This window comes from Pygoscelis adeliae, unplaced genomic scaffold (assembly GCF_000699105.1).
Source record: "Pygoscelis adeliae isolate BGI_AS28 unplaced genomic scaffold, ASM69910v1 Scaffold22, whole genome shotgun sequence".
NCBI lineage: Eukaryota > Metazoa > Chordata > Aves > Sphenisciformes > Spheniscidae > Pygoscelis > Pygoscelis adeliae.
In genome coordinates this window covers 1,139,710-1,161,323 of record NW_008824350.1, presented here as the reverse complement: position 1 = coordinate 1,161,323, position 21,614 = coordinate 1,139,710, and the positions used below count along the sequence as shown (strand labels likewise).

Here is a 21,614-nt window from a genome sequence, read left to right as displayed (position 1 = left end):
AAGAGTGTTTCAGCGCTCCCCTAGTAGGTGTGGAGGGCCTAGGAGCACGTTGCCCAAGCAGTTCCCTCAAGGTTTGTCAGGAGGAAAGGGTATGGGAACCCATGGGGAAGTGCCAGGGGATGGTACCTGGGGAAATACTGGAACCCAGCAGATCTGTTTTCCCCAAGGCGCCAATCATCAGCTCTCCAGCAAAGGGGAGGGGGGGCTGGGAAGCCGTCTGCCCTGTAGGAGTATTGCCGTAGAGCTGAACCTGAACAGCTTTGCTGGCAAACCTCCTGGCACTTTTCTTAGTATAGCTGGTACTGATGCCCGAAAAAGAATAAGCCGCATCGGCAAAAGGATTTTTGCGAAGCAATAGAATAGTTTAGATGCAAGTACTGGACACAAGATCCTAGGAAATGGGCATCTATCTTTTATCTAATTTGCTGCATCTATTTTGTATGTTCATGTGAGTAAGTCCTGGGAGTTCTCTGGTAATCACATGAAAAAAGGTTTATAGGATCAAGTCCCCAGAGCTTAGTCTTGTAAGATGCCAAGCTGTCTAACCCCAGACAAGGAAAGCACCTGAGCTTGGGCTTTAAGAACATGAATGATCTCTTTGTAATTAATGGGACTTGTCACATGCTTAAAATTAAATCCACATGTAAAGTACCGTGTTGGACCAGACTTGCAGGTTTGGTACTCAGCGTCCTGCAAGATAGAGCCCAATAAAGCCACTGGGCTACTAGATCAACTGTATAGTAACACCTTGTCGTGGTTTAACCTCAGTCGGCAACTAAGCACCACGCAGCCGCTCGCTCACTTCCCCCCCCCCCGGGGGGATGGGGGAGAGAATTGGAAAAGCACAAGTGAGAAAAACTCATGGGTTGAGATAAAAACAGTTTAATAAGTGAAATAAAATGATAATGATAATAATATGATAATAATAATACACAAAGCAAGTGATGCACAGTACAATTGCTCACCACCCGCCGACCGATGCCCAGCCAGTCCCCGAGCAGCGGCCCCCCCGGCCAGCTTCCCCCAGTTTCTGTACTGAGCATGACGTCACATGGTATGGAATGTCCCTGTGGCCAGTTTGGCTGTGCCCCCTCCCAGCTTCTTGTGCACCTGCAGCCTTCTCAGTCGGTAGAGCATGGGAAACTAGAAAGTCCTTGGCTAGTGTAAGCATTACCTAGCAACAACTAAAACATCGGTGCCTTATCAATTTTGTTCCCATCCTAAATCCAAAACACAGCACTGTACCAGCTACTAGGAAGGAAATTAACTCTATCCCAGCCGAAACCAGGACACACCTGTGCGCTATTTTATAGAAGAAAATGTTAACAAAAAATAGCAAAGAGATTATGGAATATCATTACATTCAAAATATGATTTTTAAAAAACTTTTATTCAATTTTATTGTTCTCCTGACACATAGCAAATGAAATTGTTTTGTAGTCTGAAATATAAAATTTATAGCAGGTGATATTTTTCTGGTGCATAATATAAAGGAATGAGCAATAAATGTTAATATAAAGTCCAGTTTGAAATCTTACAAGCCAAACTTTACAGATTTGCTGAGAGTAGAATGGAGAGTGTGATAGCTTCCCCTCCCACATCCCTGCACCTCCCACCACCATCCTGGGGGAAGTCTTCAGTCTGTCATTCCCATTCTCTGGAGTATATTGTACCTGAGAGATGTATGTATGTTTTTACTAGATTACAATTCATTTCAATATTCCCTGCATTTTGCACTTAATTGCTTAATAGTTTATTACAGGTATTTTATGCTTCAGGATTCTGACACCATTGGTGTTTGCCATGGCATCCATTCCCAATAATGAACTTCTTGGGGGAAGGAGGGTCCATGCAACTTACGTTTGGAGGGGAATTAAGAATGGAATAGAAGGATATGGCTTTTCTGTGCAATGTCTTCCAGACCAGAGATCTCACTTAGGATGCCTTTGGAGCATGGTTCCCCTTAAACAAACAAGATAATTTAGGGCCAGGACCTTAGCTGTTGTAGGTAGGTACAATTCCGTTAAAGAATACAGCGAGCAGCAATTTCCCTCAGCTAAAGCTATGGTTCTTGATGTAGGAGAAAGGATGGAAACTTTACTCCTCTTGATGGAAATGATCCACTGCTGAATGCATGTGATTGCCCTCGGGAAGTATGGGGTTGATGTCTTAGGAACACATATGGTCATGATTAATATCCTATGCATGTCCTACAGAGCTGTAGTGAAAATCCTTTTGTTGTTGGCCTAAAAGAAACAGCATTGCATGATGGGAATAAAAGACAAATTTTCAAAGCTGGCTCAGACAGTTAAAGTGCTAAAACTACATTTAAACACTTTGAGCAAGTGACTTATTTCTTTGTGTTTTTGAGAGATGCTGAATGCTTTTATCTTCCCATGATTTCCTTGGTGCAATGTCTGTGAATGACACAGTTACAGGTATGTGCTACTCTGACAAACTGAGGTTCATAGTTATAGGAATTTCTGGAGTGATGCTGTATTTGTAAATGATGCTATGGGTACATCTGCCATGTAATGCTCATTGCCTAAGTGAGGTAGCAGCACGGCAGGAGAACTGGAAACACAGAGACTGTATTTGTGAGCAATGCTATAGACCAGGACAGTATCAGCAAACAAAGACACTATTAACTAAATAGAAAGGAGTCAGGATTAAGTGCTTTGTGCCTCTGAAGCTGCTATACCAGGGTTGGCACTATAAATATACTTACAGTATGTTCTTCCAGGGAGCTTTCTGTTAATATCTGAATGGGCAAAATAAAAAAAATTAACCTCTCTCTGCTAAAGATGATGCCCCAAGTACATCTGAACTCTCAGCAAGTGCTACAGATGGAACCAGAGTGCATCCAACTTTTTTGTTTTGCCTTTCAATCCTGAATCTTAATTAGTTCCCTACTGCTTTAGTACATGCACAACATTTTAATCGTCATAAGGACTTACTCCAATCCACATTGCCATTTCCACAATTCACTCCTTCACACCAGTAGCAATTCTCCCCCCCCCATTTAGGAATAGCGTAAAGAAAACTAAATAGCCAGGCGTGTAGCTGTAGATTGATGAGGTTGTCACACCATTCTCTTCACCGTTTTCTTCCGACCTGCACTGTGCTCTAATAGATGGATGATTGCTGGGGGAGGGAGAGAGTTAGCAAATCCCACAGCCAGATGTTCAGGGATGGACAGAGCAACCTTCTCAAGGAACCCAGACGAGTATAACTGTGTCCTTCTGAGGGAGAAGGACACTCAGGTGCCTCCAGCTGCCCGTGTTTATCTCTCTTTTCAAAAGGAGCACGAATGGGCTCAGCATGGCTGCAAGGATGGATGTTTCTCAGTGCATCAGGGGAAATGACCAGTCATCCGTCTCTTCACTGTGGAGTCTGCCTGCAGCCATCAATCTTGTAGCCCAGCACGGCAGCTCCTTTGGCTTAGTTTGGCTCAACGTTAGATGAACAAAGGGAAATGAAAGCTGAGCGGGGGGAAAGGACAGAAGAGCAACTGTTCTCTATTTCACTTTGTTTTCCCCTTGCATGGCTATCTCTCCCTCTTCCCCATTGTCATCTATTTTCACTGTGTTTTGTAAGTTGCGGAAAGGGCCCAGAATGTATATTTTCAGGATCTAGGAGTTTACAGCGTTCCTCTGTTGGCAGAGAGAGGAAGGGACAGAGATATTGAAAAGGCATAATTCAAGGCCCAGAGCTTCCATTTTTCAGACTTTTCTCTGGCAGTTTTCAGAACAAGCCTGCCATAGTTTAGCTGCAGTAGGCAAAAAGAAGGAATATAATAGCTTTCCTCCATCTTGCTGTTTTTCTCCCTTGTTCTTCCAGATTCCTTCCTCAATGCCACTTTAGTGTTTTCAGGTGCGTACTTCATCTCTCCATTCCTGTTCTATTCAAAAAGCAATCAACAGAGCCACGTGATGGGGTTTTCTGGAGAAAGGTATGTACTGATGTCCAGAGCCGTGATGGCAGCTCCTGTCAGCAGTCGCAAGCTTGCTTGAGTCAAGCCTGCTTGATGCAACAGCACTGGGGCTGCACAGGCTTTGTACAAGCTGCCGGAGTTCGTCCAGCACCTGGGTTTCTACTGTGAAACTGGAGGTCATGCCAGTATCTTCGTTGCATTTGGTATGCAGCCCATCAGAATAAAAAACATTCAGATATGTCTGCTTGTACACTTAGTACTGAATTAACTGATTTCAGCGCTGAACTCGGATGGGCCAGTTTTGCCTGAAATACTCAGATTTGATATACTTTGAGCCTGGCTGGAAGGAAAAGAGGTGTGTGAATTCACTATCTGCTGGACTCCCACAGCTAGGGTCTGCTTTTTTCCACGGTGAGCTGTAATGTGGTTGCTTATTCTGTTTTCCCCTAAAATTCTTGCCTCTGGATATCACAGCAGAACATGTTTGGCTTATTTTGTAGAAGGCTTATTTAGAGATAGCATTGTTCCCTGTAGCACTGCCCCACTGTGGTGTTTGATTGACGTATTTAAAAAATGTGTGATTGCATTTACTTTTTAATTTTCCTGGTTGACCTCAGTGATCTAAGCATCAGGTCTGAAAGAGCCAGGCTCCCCTGCAGAACTGTGGTAGGAGATTTCTCTCTCTCACTTTTTACTGTAGGCAAGGAACTGAGATCTCCTAGGCATACACAAAGCTTATTAGGAGATTCAAGGCCCAACTAAGCACTGAGATGGAGCAAGGGAACTCTGTAAAAGCAGATATTGGACACAGAGATGTGTCTGAGGAATCTTTACCTGCTTTCAACCCAAATGTGCCATCTGGAGTGAATAGACTTATGCCAAGACAGGGAAAATTTATACCGTCATGGGTTTAAAGGGCTGGGCTCCTTTGCAGTTTCTGCTGAGGTTTTTTGTGGTTTTTTTTTTTTTTTTTTTTTACCCTAAACCTAAAGCATAAACCCTCAAGGAAAACAGTTGTTTAGTGAAAACCAGTTTCTCCTCCCCCACACCTTGTGTGCACAGGCTTTACAAGTGGGCACAAGACCTTTCTGAGTGGGGATATTCAGGGAATTCTTTCGCATTTTCTTTACAAAATAGATAGCATCCTTTTTCAACCTGTGCATTTAATTGTTCCCCTTTTGAATGAATGGTCATATTTTCTGCTGCTACCCATTTTGCCTCCCTGCGAATTTTGAAAAAGACAAATCTTGTTCATGTTGTCATGAGACAGCCTACCCCAGATGGCACATCAGTGTCTCGGGATGCCCTCTGGCTGGCCTGTTGGCAGGCATTCCCGTGGCTTTGAAGGTCACCTTGTTTACACCTTGCCTTTTTCCCCCTCCCTATTCAGAGTCTTGCTGAGCCTGCAGGCTGGGCTTCACCATCTGCATTTTCTCTGGTGCCATTAATCTTCCTGTTTACCATTCTGTTATTAATTCTAGAGTTCACCTTTTTGTCTAAACGCTTTATAGGCCTCTTGGAATTTCTTGCCTTTTTGTGGCAAGAGATCTGAGCATCTCAGTAGATGATTTGCTTTGTTCTTTCCCATTTCTGAAAGGATACCTACTAGCATCTCATGCCATTTTTCTATTACAAGCCTTCCTTCTTATAACATTTTTCAATTATATAGCTTCATCTGTCAGATGCATCTTACCGTATGAGTAAATATTATCCTCATTCCCTGGAATTTGTGAATTGGCCGCTGAAATCTGGTATCTGTGGAAATAGTCTTGCTTTTTCAGTGTTTTTCTTGGCTGGAAAAAAATGTGTTTAAACCTGGCTTTGCAAGAACCTGTAAGAACACCTTGCATTTTTGGTGCATTTTATTTGAATGCCTGAATGCCTATGAATATTAAACAAGCCCTACCAAACCCCAGAGGATAGATGAAGACTATCTCCATTTGACAGATGATGGAAAAGCAGAGGGTACCTTTGTTAGAGTTTGGCCCACGATCACATGGTGAGACAGCAGCGATGCCAAGGGCTGCATCGAGGATGATTGTTCCCTATCCCATCCTAAAATCATTGCAACTTTGCTGTGGCTTTTCTGTTCTTTGGTGGTTTATGCAGGTTTGGTATTTACTGAGCCAGGGATGCTAAACAAGCTCTGCTTGGCATGGCTGACTTCTTCAGATACCGTGCCATGCGAATGTGACTATCCTGCTCCCAGGCCTGCCTGGGTTGCAGAGCACTGTCTTCCCGCAAGTGGAAGCTTTGCAGACAGATGCAGGATCAGGACCGGGACACCTGTAATCTGGCCGAGCGGTGCTAATAAGCCCTGCTGCATCCTTGCTGATGCCTTTAGAGCTGACTGGGTGTCTCTGCTGGCTCCCCAGTGCTTTGAGTTTTAGAAGGACCTCATTAATGGAGTTGCCGCATCGTGTGGGCATGTAGAGCCAGCCAGAGCTGAGCACTGCACTCAAGCAAATAACCCCCCTCAGTCCAGAGCATGAGAAAGCGCAGAGCAGGCTCCCAAGAATCATTGCAAGACTCAGATTGGCTTTGGCAGGTTTATCAGCCCTGGCTTAGTGCCGGCTCTGCTAGGCCCGGACTGAATTAATTGGGATGCTTGTGCACTGCAGTTGAGAGATAACTGCATTACAGAGATTTATCTGTTACTAAAGGTATCCCCTCCACTGTCCTCGATAAGGAAGAGGAGAAGCTGTGCGGAATCTCACAGAATTTGCAGCAAGGTTACAGCATGGCTGGTTTTACGCATGGTTTATGTATGAGTTTGCATTCAGTATGAGTGGTTTTATTCAGTGCTGTCACATATGGAAATAGTACGGCTGATTGCAGTGGAGGTCCACGCCCTGTTACCGCTTGCAGAGTGTGCAGTGTGGGGGTGACTGGCCCAGCTGTGTGGTGGTGGGGTGACTGGTGTTTGCTGATAGCTGTCCTGTTACAGGACAATAATCAGATTCTGGTTTTTCTGATGGGTCAAAAGGCCCATCCATCTGTGTGAGTGTATCTATATGACCACTTGCAGATAGGTAGGCCAAGTTACTTTCTTACTCCGAACAGGCCAGAAGCCCTGTTAGGGTGATGCAAAGCCCAAAGGAATAGACTTTGTACTCAGGAATTTTCTCTGAATTGTAGCAGTTACCCAGCCTCTGTCCCTTGATATTGGCTAGTGTTGCCTGATGCTGCGAAAGTCCTGGTACAGCGTGAGCCCAGCTAGAAGGCAAATGCAAGAGTGACCAGAACACAACGAGTGCTAGAATAATGTTATTGAGTGGAGCTATTCCTTTATAATTTGAGCCCTGGGGGTAGTTACCTGATCCAGCATTTAGCCTGATATTGCAATTTGGCAGTCTTTGAGAAGCAAGTACAGTATATTATATGTGACAATGCTTTATATCTGTGCTGAGAAATAAATCTGTAAAGAACTTCCAAGAGACAACCGACAGGAGGGCTGTTTTTTTTTATTGAGAGATTTTATAGAGGCATTCTAGTCTGCCAAAGAAATACAGCTGCTTGTAAAGTCCACATTTTGATGATGGGTTAAACTAAACAATGCTTAACCTTATGTTTGAGGGCCTCTGCTGTTTTCTGCAGCCTTATTTCTCCCTCCTGTTGTGTTGTAGCCTCCTGGGACATATTTTAGCTAGGGGCTGATAGAAGCTTTCCATTGGATTCTGGTCTTAAAATTCAAAGTTGTCCTCTGATTTTTCTGCAGTTTATACTCAGGCTGAAGAGTGAAAGTATACAGTCCCCCCATATCAGAGCTTCCTCTGCCTTCTTCCATCTCTTCACTTTCTCCCCCTGCCCCCTGCTCCCCCCCAACCTTACCATGAGACTAGCAGCTTTGCAGGAAGAGGTGCTAGGGAGACATTTGGATTTTCCAGTCTCCCAGTGCTCCCTAGAGCAAACCTCAGTAGTGCCTAAAATTTGCAACAAGTGTTTACTAAGATTCATTTTGGAGCTTTATAGGATCCTATGGCTCCAGCCTGAATAGGAGTTTTCACTTAATGGCAGGTAGTCCTCCGAACTATTCTTTCCACACAAAATGATTTGTTTCTGAGGAAGCAAATACTCTCTTGTTTTCAAGTAGTCTTGCTTCTAAAACCAATTTATCATTCTCTTTGACTGGATTCTTGTTCTCACCATGGCCCTGTTTACCGTGAGAGTGCAATAATATACATGAGGTTTGAGGGTGGAATTGGTGGGGGAGACAAAGAGTTACTGGAGTAGCCTTACAGTCTCCAGTACAGCCATGACTTTATTGCGTCTGGCTTGGATTAAAAATAAAGTTAATTTGATGTTTACTAGTCTCTAGGGGCATTTGTTTGGCTTTACGGACTCACTGTGAGTGTCTGTGTTATCAGTAGTCTAGTCTCAGGGGAGGCCCAGGGCTGGGCTGGCAGGAGGTCCTGTGGGCCAGGGTTGGAGAGGATTTTAAGTGTAGAACTGGCACTGACAAGTTTGCTACAGATGGGTGCGGAATTGCAGTAGTATTGGGAGAACAGGCTGGGATAGCAGGGACTGTGGAAGGTCAGGATTAAAGCATAACAGCAATAACGTGAGCATCTTCCCCTGGGATAGCAGGAGACGGTGCAGTGAAAGAAGGGTTTTGAAGCTCCAGATCTGCAGGAGAAGTGAAGATCCATGCTGCGCTGTGCTGGCAGAGGCATGCTTATGACAAAAGCTTGCAGAGCCCTGCCTTTAGTATACCTGGTTCTGGTCACTGCTGTGAACACACCCATTTCAAGGACAGTAACAAATCACTGTACTGGCCATGAACATAACAAGCAAGCAAGCAAACAAGCTAAGGAGAGTCTGGTTGTGCGCGCACAGAAAAGCTACAAAATCCAGCTATTCACGTAAGGCATTGTCTCCTCTTTCTTTCTTAAGGGATTCCATCCCCCCTGCCCCCACCCTTTGCACTCTAACGCTATATTTGTGCCTTGGAGATGTGGAGATGAGCGTATGATGGATGGATGGATGCTGCTTGTCTGGGTTTTTCACCACTGTTTCCCCTGGGGCACTCTGTCTGCTGGCAGAGAGCACCATCCCAAAAGATGGTATCTTTTGCAAACTCGACAGCTAACAGACAGCTTCTCTCTCTGCATATTTCCCCAAAGAAGAGCAGCCTTAATCTGGTTTTTATATGGCATATTTCATTATAATCTTTTTGACTTCCCATGTTCCCAATACGCCATCATAAATAAAACGCTGGGGGTGGGAACAGCAGAGATGCTGAGGCTTCACACTCTTGTGACACTGATAGATTCTCATTTTAAACTGTCATGGGATTTAATTGCTTGCTGAGCCACTGCACTGCACTTTCAGACACATCCTGCCACATCCTCTTAATGAGCTTAGTGGCTGCATTCGCTCAGCAGTAGTTCTGTTAGCTGTGAATTAGGTGGCTTTTTTAGACCACCTATATGATTTTAAAGAGGTAATGGTTGTTAAGGTAATATCCTTGGATTTATCCATCTCAAACAGCACTTCATGGACTCTTAATATATAGTTTCCTCTGGCACTTTTCGTGTTCCAAAAAAACAGCACCAAGAAACAAAAACGCAAGAATCTGTGTGCAAAGTCAGTGTTTGTCTAAGAGGGTTTTTGGAAGCCGGATTGCTTTGGTTTGCATAGTAGCTGTCTCTGGCGTGATAGATCATGCTGGAACTCACCCAATAAGTATCTCTGTTCCCAATTAGAACTGGAAATGGAGCTGCTTACGAGTGCACAGAGATGATGGCTTGGGTGGCAGCTGCTACTGTGGAGATGGAAATGATCCATTGTAAAACAAATACATTGCACTGTATAGAAAAAGGGATGGTTGTTTTTAATTTATGTTTCAAAGAGACACAGAAAAGTTGCTTAGCTCCCAATGCGTTGTAAACCAAATGTAGCATATTTAAGGATAGGAATTTGCAGCTATTTTGGTGAATCAGAACTTGAAAAAGCCCACCATTTTGTAGGATTTGTGAAAATGTGCTTTTTGGAGGCAGTAGTTCGATAGAAAACAGATATAGGAATGATGCTGGCATGGGTGCTCGTTCAGATTCTACCACCGCAGTCTGAGGACCTTGATAAATAGAGAGGTTGCTGCACTGAGCTGGTAAGCAGAAATAACCACGTTAATTTAATCACTATGAAAGGGACTCTGCCAAGTTAAGAAACATAAATTTTAATTATATGCACACACACATATTTGAATTATAATATATGCACAATATTTAGCTGTGACACCAATAATACTGTGGGTTATTAAAACAGGAAGAATTCTTACGTAACTTTTTTTTTTTCATTGATGATTTTTGTTGATTTGACACTTCCATTTTGTATGGTTCTGACTGTTTCATGAATCTTCTACACTAACCAGGTGCTATTGCATTTGCAATACTAATCAAAAGGAAATTTATCTACAAAGCTTCTTAAAACTTTTATATAAAAGAGTAAGCTTTTAGTTATAGTGCTTTTACTAGTAGTTATTACTTGTAATAAAGATTATGTTCTCTGAAATTGCAATGTCTGAAGAAGAGCTTGTGATACAAACTAGGAGCTACAATAGAAAGAATTTAGAACAATTAGTGGGTAGCAAATGTTATTACCTATATTTAAAAAGGATTTGGATGTGATTCAAGGATTTAAAGACCCATAAATTCTACATGAACATTTGAGAAATTGATTGAAACAGTAATTAGGTATAAGCAGTAAAACACCTGGGAAATGATGATATAGGAGGTTCTAACTGACCTTTTTTTTTTAAACCAAGGAAAAGCACATCTAACTACTTTCTTAAAATTCTTTACATGATATGTAATGCACTAATAGAGAAGGGGGTTGGTAATTTACTTAGACTTTCTGAAGACCTTTGGTATGTAATACGCCTCCAAAGAGAAATAAGTCATTGTCTTGGATCAAAACTTTTAGAACAAAAGATGAAACAAAGAACAAAATGAAACAAAGAACCTTCATTATAGAAAAGGGTTAACGGCTGGTGCATCGAGGTTTGGTGTTTGGTCCAGTGTTGTGTAATATAGTAATGAACGAGCTGGAGAGAGGGAGTACCTTGTAAACTACAAAAACTTGCACATAGTACAAAGTTATTTAGAGCCATCGTGGCCAGGGAGGTCTGTGCGGGCCTCCTTGGGGAGATCTGAATGTGCTTGGTGAATGGGCAGCAGGATGAACATTTTAATTTGTCACCTGTGTGTTGAAAGTATTACTTATGGGAAGTTCTTGTCCCTGTTACAAGGTTCCTAATTCTGCTTAGTATGCAACTTGGACACTGCAGGACACTGCCTGAGGGGTAGCATAAAGAATATTGTAATGCATTTGTTTAAATGGAGGATGTGGCTTCATCTGAAAATATCAGGTGCAGTATTGGTCCATCTTGGGAAGATTATTGAAGAATAAGAGGAAGTTCAGAGAAGTCTGACAGGACAAAGCCATATGGGAAGCTTCCCACAGCAGAGTAATAGAAAAGATTGTGACTCTTTATCCTCGGAAGGAGAGGAATAAAAAGAAGTTACAAAAGAGTTTGGTCAGGAACTTCTATTTTCCCCGTCTCATAGCAAGAACAAGGGGGTAAGCAATAAAGTGAAGTACTCCTTCTTTCAAACCATAGTTTAACTGTTGAACTCACTCAGGTGGGAAAACATCGAGGGCAAAAGTATATCAAAATTCAGAAAGGGCTGAGCTATTCTGTGCATTTCCAGAAAAGCCAGATTTAGGATAACTAGAAGTGATACTGCATTTATCCCTCAGGACTGACCTGTTAGAGATCAGGATGAAATGTAGTATTAGGGTAGATTATTTTTGCATTTGTCTCCCGACAGAGACTCATACCTTCTTCTGCAGCATCTGATATGACTGCATAGCATAGCACAACAAATATCAAAGCAAACAGAGGCAAGTGCGGGGTCACAGCTTAATTTCTTAAGCCTAGAAGACTCTCTCTGGCCTTGTTTGAAGCTTCTGGCATTGCCTGGTGCCTTCATAAAGCAGGACAGTGGGTGGAACGGACCTCACCTTGCTTCTGTACAGCAGTTACCGTGGTCTGGGGGAAGCCTTGATCTTTCACATGAAAACTACACTTCAGGCATTGAGTTGGCTTCTCAGTTTTCTTTAGGGTACAGGCATAAGAGAAAAATATACTCTTCTAGCTTTTGTGGGAAAATCCTGGAGAGTAAATACGAAAGAGAAAATTAGGGATTTAGTGAAATGAATTTAATGATCCCTAGTAGTGTTTAACTATTTCTCTAAGTTAACTGAACCATCGTTTAGATTTTTGGAGACTTTCATCTCTGAGAATTTAAAAAGTGGTTTGGAAACGTAATATCCTGTCTTCATTACTGTATCCTTACAGATTAGCCATCTACCAGGAAGGACTGAATTCATTACGAAGATTGAATTCATTAATAAGAAGTTGTCTTTGGACCTTTGTAGGTTTTTATACTGTAATATTTACATTCCAGTAAGATAGTGTCTGCCATTTCCCACTTTCTAGAGCTACTTAGGAATGAAGATGGACTCCTAGAAGCTACCAGCGGAGAAGAAAATGACGGAGTTGAATAGCAGTAAGCTTAGTGGGCAGATAGGAGCCAGCTGCCCTGAGTTTCTTTTTGACGGATTTCCTGCTCACTAACCTAACTTCTTGGTGACTCAATCTCCCCATCAGTAAACTGGGAATAAAAGTATTACCTCACACCACCTTGTCAGTGGGATGTTAAATTTAGTAAGTAAAAAATGCTCTGAGAGTTTTGGATCAAAAGTCTCCTGGAGTGTTGCTGGTGGGAAGTAGCAGCATCACGCAAAACAAACATGCCTATTAAAGGCAGCTACTGGTTTTTGACCTTACAGCCTACCTTTCCCTCTGACTTAATGTTTAATATCTCTGGAACAAACAGGAAGTATGTGCTGGTTTTGGCTGGGGTAGAGTTAATTTTCTTCACAGAAGCTAGTATGAGGCTGTGTTTTGGATTTGTGCTGGAGACAGTGTTGATAACACAGGGATGTTTTAGCTATTGCTGAGCAGTGCTTACACAGAGTCAAGGCCTTTTCTGCCTCTCACCCCACCCCACCAGCGAGCAGGCTGGGGGTGCACAAGAAGCTGGGAGGGGACACAGCCGGGACAGCTGACCCAAACTGACCAAAGGGATATTCCACACCATATGACGTCATGCTCAGAATATAAAGCTGGGGGAAGAAGGAGGAAGGGGGGGACGTTTGGAGTGATGGTGTTTGTCTTCCCAAGTAACCGTTACACGTGATGGAGCCCTGCTTTCCTGGGGATGGCTGAACACCTGCCTGCCCATGGGAAGTAGTGAATGAATTCCTTGTTTTGCTTTGCTTGCGTGCGCGGCTTTTGCTTTACCTATTAAACTGTCTTTATCTCAACCCACGAGTTTTCTCACTTTTACCCTTCTGATTCTCTCCCCCATCCTGCTGGGGGGGGGGACTGGAGCAAGCAGCTGTGTGGTGCTTAGTTGCTGGCTGGGGTTAAACCATGATAAAGTAGTTTTACTTTCATACACGTTTTACTTACCCCTCACCACTTCCTTGCTCATTCCCTTTTTCTAATGCATTCGTTTTCTGAGTGTATCAGTATCCAGAGAGAGGCATAGCTTGTCACAGTGAAGACATGTTTGTTTCCGATGCCCTTGAGCTTGCTTGAAGCTTCTTCTCTTGCTGAATGTATGATGACCCCTTGGGTTTTGCAGTCCCACAAGGTTCTAAATACAAAGCAAATGCCCTTTTGCACCTAAGCACAGGACTTTGAAACCAAGCCAAGCCCACAGCCAGAGATGATTATGGAGGTTTCTTAGTGACTTTAGATTCAAGTATTGGGATTTGCACATAAATCAAATCTAAAATCCCTTCTTTCTATTGAACTGTCTGGATTTAGCATCCAGAGGGAGGTACTAGAAGTTCATACAGGGAAATTCAATCTGTATGATTCTCTGTTGACTTCTCCGTCTTTTTTTATAGCTCAAGTAAGGGAGAAGTTGGGGAAGGTGGCATAATGGGTGTGCGTGCAGAGCTTAATGCCAAAAACAGAGGCCTGACTGAATAGACCTCCTTGTGATGAGAAGGGGGATCAATTCACTGTTGACCCCATCCCATTGTGTGGGTTGTCCTGGGAGTTTCCTTTGAAAATCCCAGTGGTTTGGGTTTTCTGCATGGTTTGTACTCAGCCTTTCCCTCCATGAATAGAATAGCTTTTGCTGGAATTTTTGCTGGATTTTCTGTGGTTATTGGCTGAGCAATGCTCTCTCACTTCAGAAGACTTGAGCAAGCGTGTTGTGGAAGCACTGGTCAGGGACCCTGAATCGTTTGCTGGCTTAGAGTTTTTCATATATAGAACAAACATATTCCTAGGATGCAATTGCCCCCGAGAAACAGATTATACTTTACTGTCCCAGGTGGAAGTGTTCATTCATTATTTGGATTGCAGGAGTGATTTGGGGCTTTATAAACACATGAATTTCTGCCCTACAACTCATGGTGATAGAAAGGCAGGGAGCTTCAGGCAGACTGGGGAACACAACGCAGTCCTAAAAGATGAGAAGTGGACAGAGCTATGAACTAAGGACACCAGATGCTGATTTGTGAGTGTCGGTCCTGTACATTATTACTTTATAAATCTGTTGGCCTAGAGGAAGGAATTCATTTTAGAAGGGAGGGAGTACTTGAGAAATCCACACCTTGGCATTGTCAGGTAAAGAGATGTTCAGGATGTCTCCCTGCTGTAGGGTTGCTCTGAATGAACCCCTGCATGAGTGGGTTAGGGGCCAGGATCTGCAAGGAAAAGGAATTCTTCCCTAGGTGTATTTTAACATCTTGCTAAAATGAACATGCTCTATTTGCCTGTCTGCTGCACAGCCTCATAATCTAGTGGCAGCATTCAGAAGGGGAAGGCTCTGCTCCTTCTCTTGTATGGTAAGTTGCATCAAACTTCCTCATAAACCTGCTCTGTCTCTTGGAGTACTGTGCCCCAGGCCTGCCCCCGAGCCAGCCTTTGGCTCCTCCTGCAGCGGCTGGGGGTCGTCCTGTTTTATGGGCTGGATTCTGCACTCATAGCTGTGCTGACTGGTGTTTCTTTATTGGTGTAGGCCCATTTAAAACAAACTGAGGATTTTATCTAGTCAATATTAAATGAAAATTCAAGGCACATCCCTTTGTTTTTTCAGTTTGAGTTCTCAGCATTGTCCCCACACACTAGCTTTCTGCTTCGCCATGTGTGGGACATACATACACTGGTGTAGGAGAATGCTACTGGTAGCTGTGCTGTGTAAACTGTGCCAGATGCTGAATTGCATCAAACTACTCTTCTACTTCAGGAGATCAGATCTTCATATTTGTTATTTCAGTATCTTAGGAAGCCATGGTTTTGTTCTTTATTTGAATCATATGGAGTTTACATAAAGGAGAAGGATTTTTTCCCCATTTATTTCCTCCTAATAAAATATGTCCAGCCTTTTTTTCTTGTAAGCAACCACAGCGATTGAAAAGATACCAGGTTTTCAGTAAGATAGAAATGAGTCCTATATGGGTATCCTTAGTGGTTAAAAGAAGAACTTGAAGAACTCTCCTTCAAGATAGAAACAAGCTTGAAAGTCTGTCTGACAAGTCTTCTGCTTGTCATCTCTGACTTCCTGCTTGTTAGTTGTCTGGGGGAGACACATACACTCAGTGTGTTTTGTTTTTCAGAAGTTGATCTGCCTCTGAAAAAAGATGGGTTCACATCAGAAAGTACAACTCTGGAAGCCTTGCTGCGTGGAGAGGGAATAGAGAAAAAACCGGACACTAAAGAGGAAGACACTATACAAGAAATCCAGGTAAAGGAGAGCCCCATGCCCTGACAGCAGGGCTGGATTTTACAGTTTGTGTCTAAGCCCAGCAGATTTTGTCCTGTGGCAGAACAGTGCATCTGTTGATAGTTGTGTCATTCTACTGTCAAAATGTTATCAAACCATTGTGCTACACTGTGATGCTCAAAATGAACTCAGGATCTTGCACATTTCTCCTGTGACAAGAATCTCGGTCATTTGGCTGTGTTCTGCATGGGTCCTGTGTTGGAATTTGTTTTGCAGCACTGTGAGACGATTACATATAAAACTGACAAGCAGAGATGGGTCCCAACCATAAACTGAATTTTAGTGCCTCAGATTTAAAGTGATTTTGGACATGGATTTGAAGTTAGATTCACAGCTGCTGACTGTAGACAAAAACATGTTATTGCCTTGTCTGTTTTTTCTTATATTGAGAAGCCTTCAGGAAGTACACATGCAAAATAAATCATTAAAATATTCTAATGTTAATTATCTCAGTTATTATTAGTGATGCAGGTATGAGAAATACTGCCTCTTTACATGCATTATGGCTTGAAAGTTACTTGTCAAGATTCTATTTCATCCTTTAACAATTAAAAATAGAAACACATTTGTGGGTCTATCATAGAAGGAATTCCACTAATATAAAGGGTTCTTATATAAGGGCATGTCACTTTATAAAGACATCTTAAATCACTAGGAAAGCGGGCCTCTCCCGGGGGAGCAGCAGCAAATCTTTGGTGATGCTAAAACACCATTGTGCTGTGAGTCTCTATTAGTGATTTTTAGCAGGAGCCATTGGCAATGTGTTAGACTTGGTAATTTTGGCTGAGATACAAGATGATGCATCTATACCTGAAACTAGTAAAAATTTGAGTGGGCAGCCCCATGCCAAATGAAACAGAAGAGCGTGGGCATCAAATCTATATATTACTTGGAGCTCAGTCCTACTGGTCTGTTTGCTAGAAATTTCACACATTTCAGGGCAGCAAAATTAGGTCTCCTATTCCTAGTTCCACAGGTAAAGGAGCACCATCAAAGAGGAGGCATCCCATGCTCATGGAGTGGGGAAAAGCTCAGCATGAGGCCCCCTCTGTGATTCCTTCTTCAGTAGTGTACCTGGGTCTGTTAAGCTGAGAGCCCTAAAGCTCTGTTTATACCTGCTTCCAAGGTCACAAGAAGTCATGGTGCAGCATCCTTATGAGATTGACAAGTGCCTTTGGATGTTGATGTGCAATCTGAGCTCCCAAATTATCCCCAGCAGCAGTCCAAGGAAAGAGACTTCAGAGATGGTGGAACTGACACAAGTCTGGGCATTGCAGAGCAGGGAGGGGGTGCGAAAATACACAAAAGGTTTTCAGTTTAACGGCCCTAGCAGTGACCTGTCATCTGGATGCTAGTTTCATCAGAACAGATGCAAAAGACATGTCTTGCTGTTGTTTCTTATGCAAGCACAGCTCATCTGGATTCAGTCTATAGAACAATGATTGTCAAAGCCTTTACTAGTAGCCAGCTTTCAGTGTGTACTTCGGCACCTCGCAGCTAGACTGTACCAGATCAAAATCATGATCAGTGCCTTTTATCCGTATGACAAATAAGAGAATGCAAATCTCTCTTTTGTTCCTTTGCATGCTCTTCTGTGCCATAACTTGAAAGGGCCCAGCCTCAGTGGTGGGGAGAGTGAGCAGGTGGGATAGACATAGTTGTAATTCCCACCTCAGTCCCAGCCACTTACTGCTCTCTCAAACTCACAGTATCTGCCAGGAGAAGAAGACTTGGTGCTTAGCTGCACTGAAGTACATTGGGCTGGGAAACTTAGGAAGACAGAATAGGAAAAGTTACTTTGCTAACAAGGGTAAGGGTTGCCCCTGCTAAATAGATGCAGTCATTGGGACCTGCTGTGCAGTTGGTATTTAACAGGGCTGAGGATTTTGCTCTACAGTAAATTGGTATTGAATGTGTGTCTCCATCATTTGCTGGAGAAGGCTTAGAATAGCCTTTTGACCATGCATCAGAAAGGCTATGCCCCTTCTATCAAGAGTTAAAATCATTACCCTGGCAGTGTCACCAAATTCACACTTGGTTACTTATTATGTCTTTCCTAAATTGATGCTGCAATTTTAAACAAAGAAAGTGGTTTGTAATATTTCTCTTAACTGCTCTTGTGTAGTATTATTGTTGTAAACTACCTCCTTCCCCTCCCACATATGATATGGTTGCAGCCTTCTCTCTTTTTGGAGATACTTTAAGATATGAAGCAATGTGAAAATATAAACTCACATCAGTAAGTTTGCTTGTTTTCTTACATACCACTAGTCTCCTCATGTACAACATTTTCCAAGTGCTTCAGTTTCCTAAGATGAAATCAATTGATGTATGCAATTGCATGAATTTTGAAGAAACATTTTATGTTTGTAGAACTGGAACTTGTTTAACTTTTACACGCTCTAGTATTTAGTACTCTAGTATTATGTGAAATTGTACTTCATGATCATCTGACCTCATTAATAGCCTCCTAAGATTAAAAATAAAAGGAGCAAAAACCAGATCAAGACTTGGTCCTCTACCATGTTCTAAAAGTTGTTTGTACTTTTTAAAAGGGGAACTGTCCAATATTAGTCTTAAAAATTTAGCTGATAAAATAAGAATAAACTTGTATAGTTGGTCTTCCAAATACAGGCTTTTTAAAAAGTGAAATTTCTGTTGTATTCTTTCCCACAAATTCAGAATTTGATGCTTGAGGTATGTAGGAAGGAGAGAAAGCAACTGTGATTTGCTCCTGTTCTCCCTCTGCTGGCTCTCGAATAGCTGTTGACTAGAAATTATAGGGAAGGGACAAATACAGTAAGACTGAAAAACCTCTCCATCAGTTTAAAGTTGCTGACTTAGAATCTGTATCGTGGCTGCATATTGTAATTTAAATGAGTGGTGGCATGGCAAAGATAAGTTAGTGATTCCACATTAGTCCTTTATGAAATGGCACCGCACCATGAACAGCAGGAGTGGCTGGGGCCCATTTCTGTATTTCTAGCAGACATGCCAAGGGTTGAGGTGATTTCAGCGGGACTTCTTTCCACATTAGTGTTGTGGTGGTTTGTCTTGCGTTTGTCCGTGTGATGTCCGACTTGTGCATGTTTTCAGGGCGGCCAGCCTGTGTTTGATTCTATCGAGGTTACATTTCAAAAGATCAAGATAAAAGGATTGAAATTCCCTGGCCTGGGCATCTCACAGTTATGTGAGATGATGAATTATTGTTCCTATTAAATAATTAATTGAAGGAACTATTGCTGTTGTTCCTATTAACTAATGAGACCTGTACTTCCTCAGCATTGTCATGTAGCAAGACCCCTGCTTCCAGATTACAGAATTGTACCTGTGGTATAAGCCCTGGAACATGTTACTTTCTAGATCCACTAAACATGCTGCAATATATGGGGGAATTTTCTCTATTTTTGCTAAACAAAGAAAATTATGAGCTGCCATGTCGAAAAACACTGATTTTTGTCTTCTTAAAATGCATTCTCAACATTAGAGGAAAACGAAAGAATTTAAGGTGCAAGAAACCAAAATAAAAAAATCATGCAAACAATTTCCCAGACAGGGCCTGCAGTTATGCATACTAATACTTGTGTTGTCTTGGGATATCAGTGCTCAGTGATGCCACTGTTATTTCTTAGGAACCTTTTTTTCGTAGTTGACTGATATCAGTGGTATTTTTTAATAAGAACTCCCTGGAGAACTGAGGGTGGAAGGGAAAGCAAATTTTGCTTTAGCGGCAAGAAGTAGGGGTTCTGGGATCTGATTTGGCATTATATCATTAATCAACTGTAATTTAATAACCTGCAGTCTCTGTGGTAAAGAGCAGCAGTTGGTTGTATGTGTCATCTTCGTTTCTTCTAACCATTCCCGTTTATTGTTCAACCACAGAGGGTTTTAGAAAATGATGAAAATGCAGATGAAGTGAACGAGGAAGAGGATTTGGAAGAAGATATTCCAAAACGAAAGAACAGGCCTAGAGGACGGGTAGGTGGAGACTTTACTGGAATGGAAAGGAAGGAAGCAAACCTCTGCTTTCTAGTGTATATTTGTCATGTGTATTGTATATGCAAAGTGTTTATCCATGGTTATATGATAGTGATAACACTGTAGGTAATTTTCTGTCATATGGTCAAAGATTTTAAAATATTTTTTCAGTTTATTTTTGTGAATTACCAAGAAAAAAGACTATTTTGAGAGTAAAAAGTTGGGGTAAATTTATTATAGTGTTGTATTTACAATCGTAATGTAAACTGTAATAATTATGATGACATCCTGCTATTACAATGCTCTTACTTTAAAACAACATTTACTAATTACAGAAAAGCAACAAATTCAGTCATGACAGCCAAAAAAAAAATTAATAAAAGTAACTTGAACTGTGTTAATACATTTTGCAGCTTTCTCCAAGGTAGCACTTTGTGGCTGACACTGGCCCTCTTGAGCCAATGGCAAATCTTCCATTTGCTTAATACGGGTAATATTTTTTCCTTAGGGGAGTCTGTGTCCCTTCTCTTACCTAAATGTCTTTTCACAATTTCAGCAGGGCACCAGTTAAGTAATGAGGCCAACATTGTAAAAACTTGGAATCAACATTTTCAATTGTGGCCCCTTAAGCTAGGCATCTATTGTAAACGTGAACAGAATTCTCAGAAGTTTCGAGCATTTTCATCTTTCTTTGGCTCCAGCAGATGCTGCAAGGGCACAGGAGCTCTACAAGTACCTTTTGATGTGTTTGTAGGAATCAAGCAAGAAGGGCCACATTTTAGGCCAAATGAGCAGGATTTAATAGCTTTTGAATAAGAGAGAGACATGAAACCACATTGAATACTTGCAATGTACTTATGCATCAGACCCTCTCTTTTGGTTTCTTCTGTTGTTGTGTTGTTTCAGTTTTCTGCTCCTCTTTATTTTGGAGCTTAAGTCCTTTAATATAAGATCAAAGCACTTTAATAATTGGATAAGTATATATTTCACCTTCCTTATTCTCAAAATCATCTGAACCAGTTTCTTTCTTTCTTTCTTTCTTAGCCAAAGACCCCCACCTGGAAAAAAATTTTCCAGAAAAATGTAAGTTTCAGAAAATTTGTATGAACCAGTAACCAAAACCAGGAGTTAGAATCGATACATGCACACAAGCTTGACTGTAGTGATCAACTAATATTCCAGGCTAACAACTCTTTTCTAATAAGTTGCTCTCACATAAATTGCGCATGCTGGTTAGGGTGAGTGAAAGGGAGTGAACAGCTAAAAGCAATATACTGCTCAGAAGGGAATTTGCTGTATTCATGTATCCCAGGCCTACACAAAGTCAGTCCTGAAGCTACTGTTATGTGCAAAGTTTTACTCCCCTGTTCAGAAAACTGTTTCAGAATATCTCTATTACTTTTTCTCTGCTACTGTAGGGAATGGAGTTGGAGGGTACTAGACGTCCCATTCATTTTGAAGTATAAATTTACATCTTATTTTCTGCCCTAGAACTGGCCCCCTATTAAGTAGAGGAGCAGCAGGATCTCTTGCCTTTTTCTTGCAACTAACTCCTGCTCTGCCAGTGCCCTGGCTTCATTCAGTGCAAAAAACAGACGTCTGAAGACTGCCAAATACTTTGAGCAATTTTCGTTTTTATTTGATGGCATCAATAACCAAAGCAAAATGTGATATAAATTAGGATTTCAAAATTAGGGCCAGATTCCCTAGCTGCTGAAAACTGGTAAGCCTGAATTGCAGCCTGAATTGCGTCTGGTCATGAGTGTTTTGCCACTCTTCAAGCAGCCCTTTTCTAATGTGAGCCTGACCCAGTGTAGGGCATCGGGACC

At 42.0% G+C, this 21,614-nt stretch overlaps 1 protein-coding gene across 1 annotated transcript in view; it reads left to right on the top strand.

The window, feature by feature from the left end:
* Nucleotides 1-21,614, top strand: part of DPF3 (D4, zinc and double PHD fingers, family 3) — a 167,394-nt gene that overhangs the window by 86,743 nt on the left and 59,037 nt on the right. Inside the window, 3 exon segments of the mRNA XM_009319183.1 lie at nt 15,641-15,768; nt 19,690-19,785; nt 20,830-20,868. Of these exon segments, the coding sequence (XP_009317458.1) occupies nt 15,641-15,768; nt 19,690-19,785; nt 20,830-20,868 (263 nt within the window).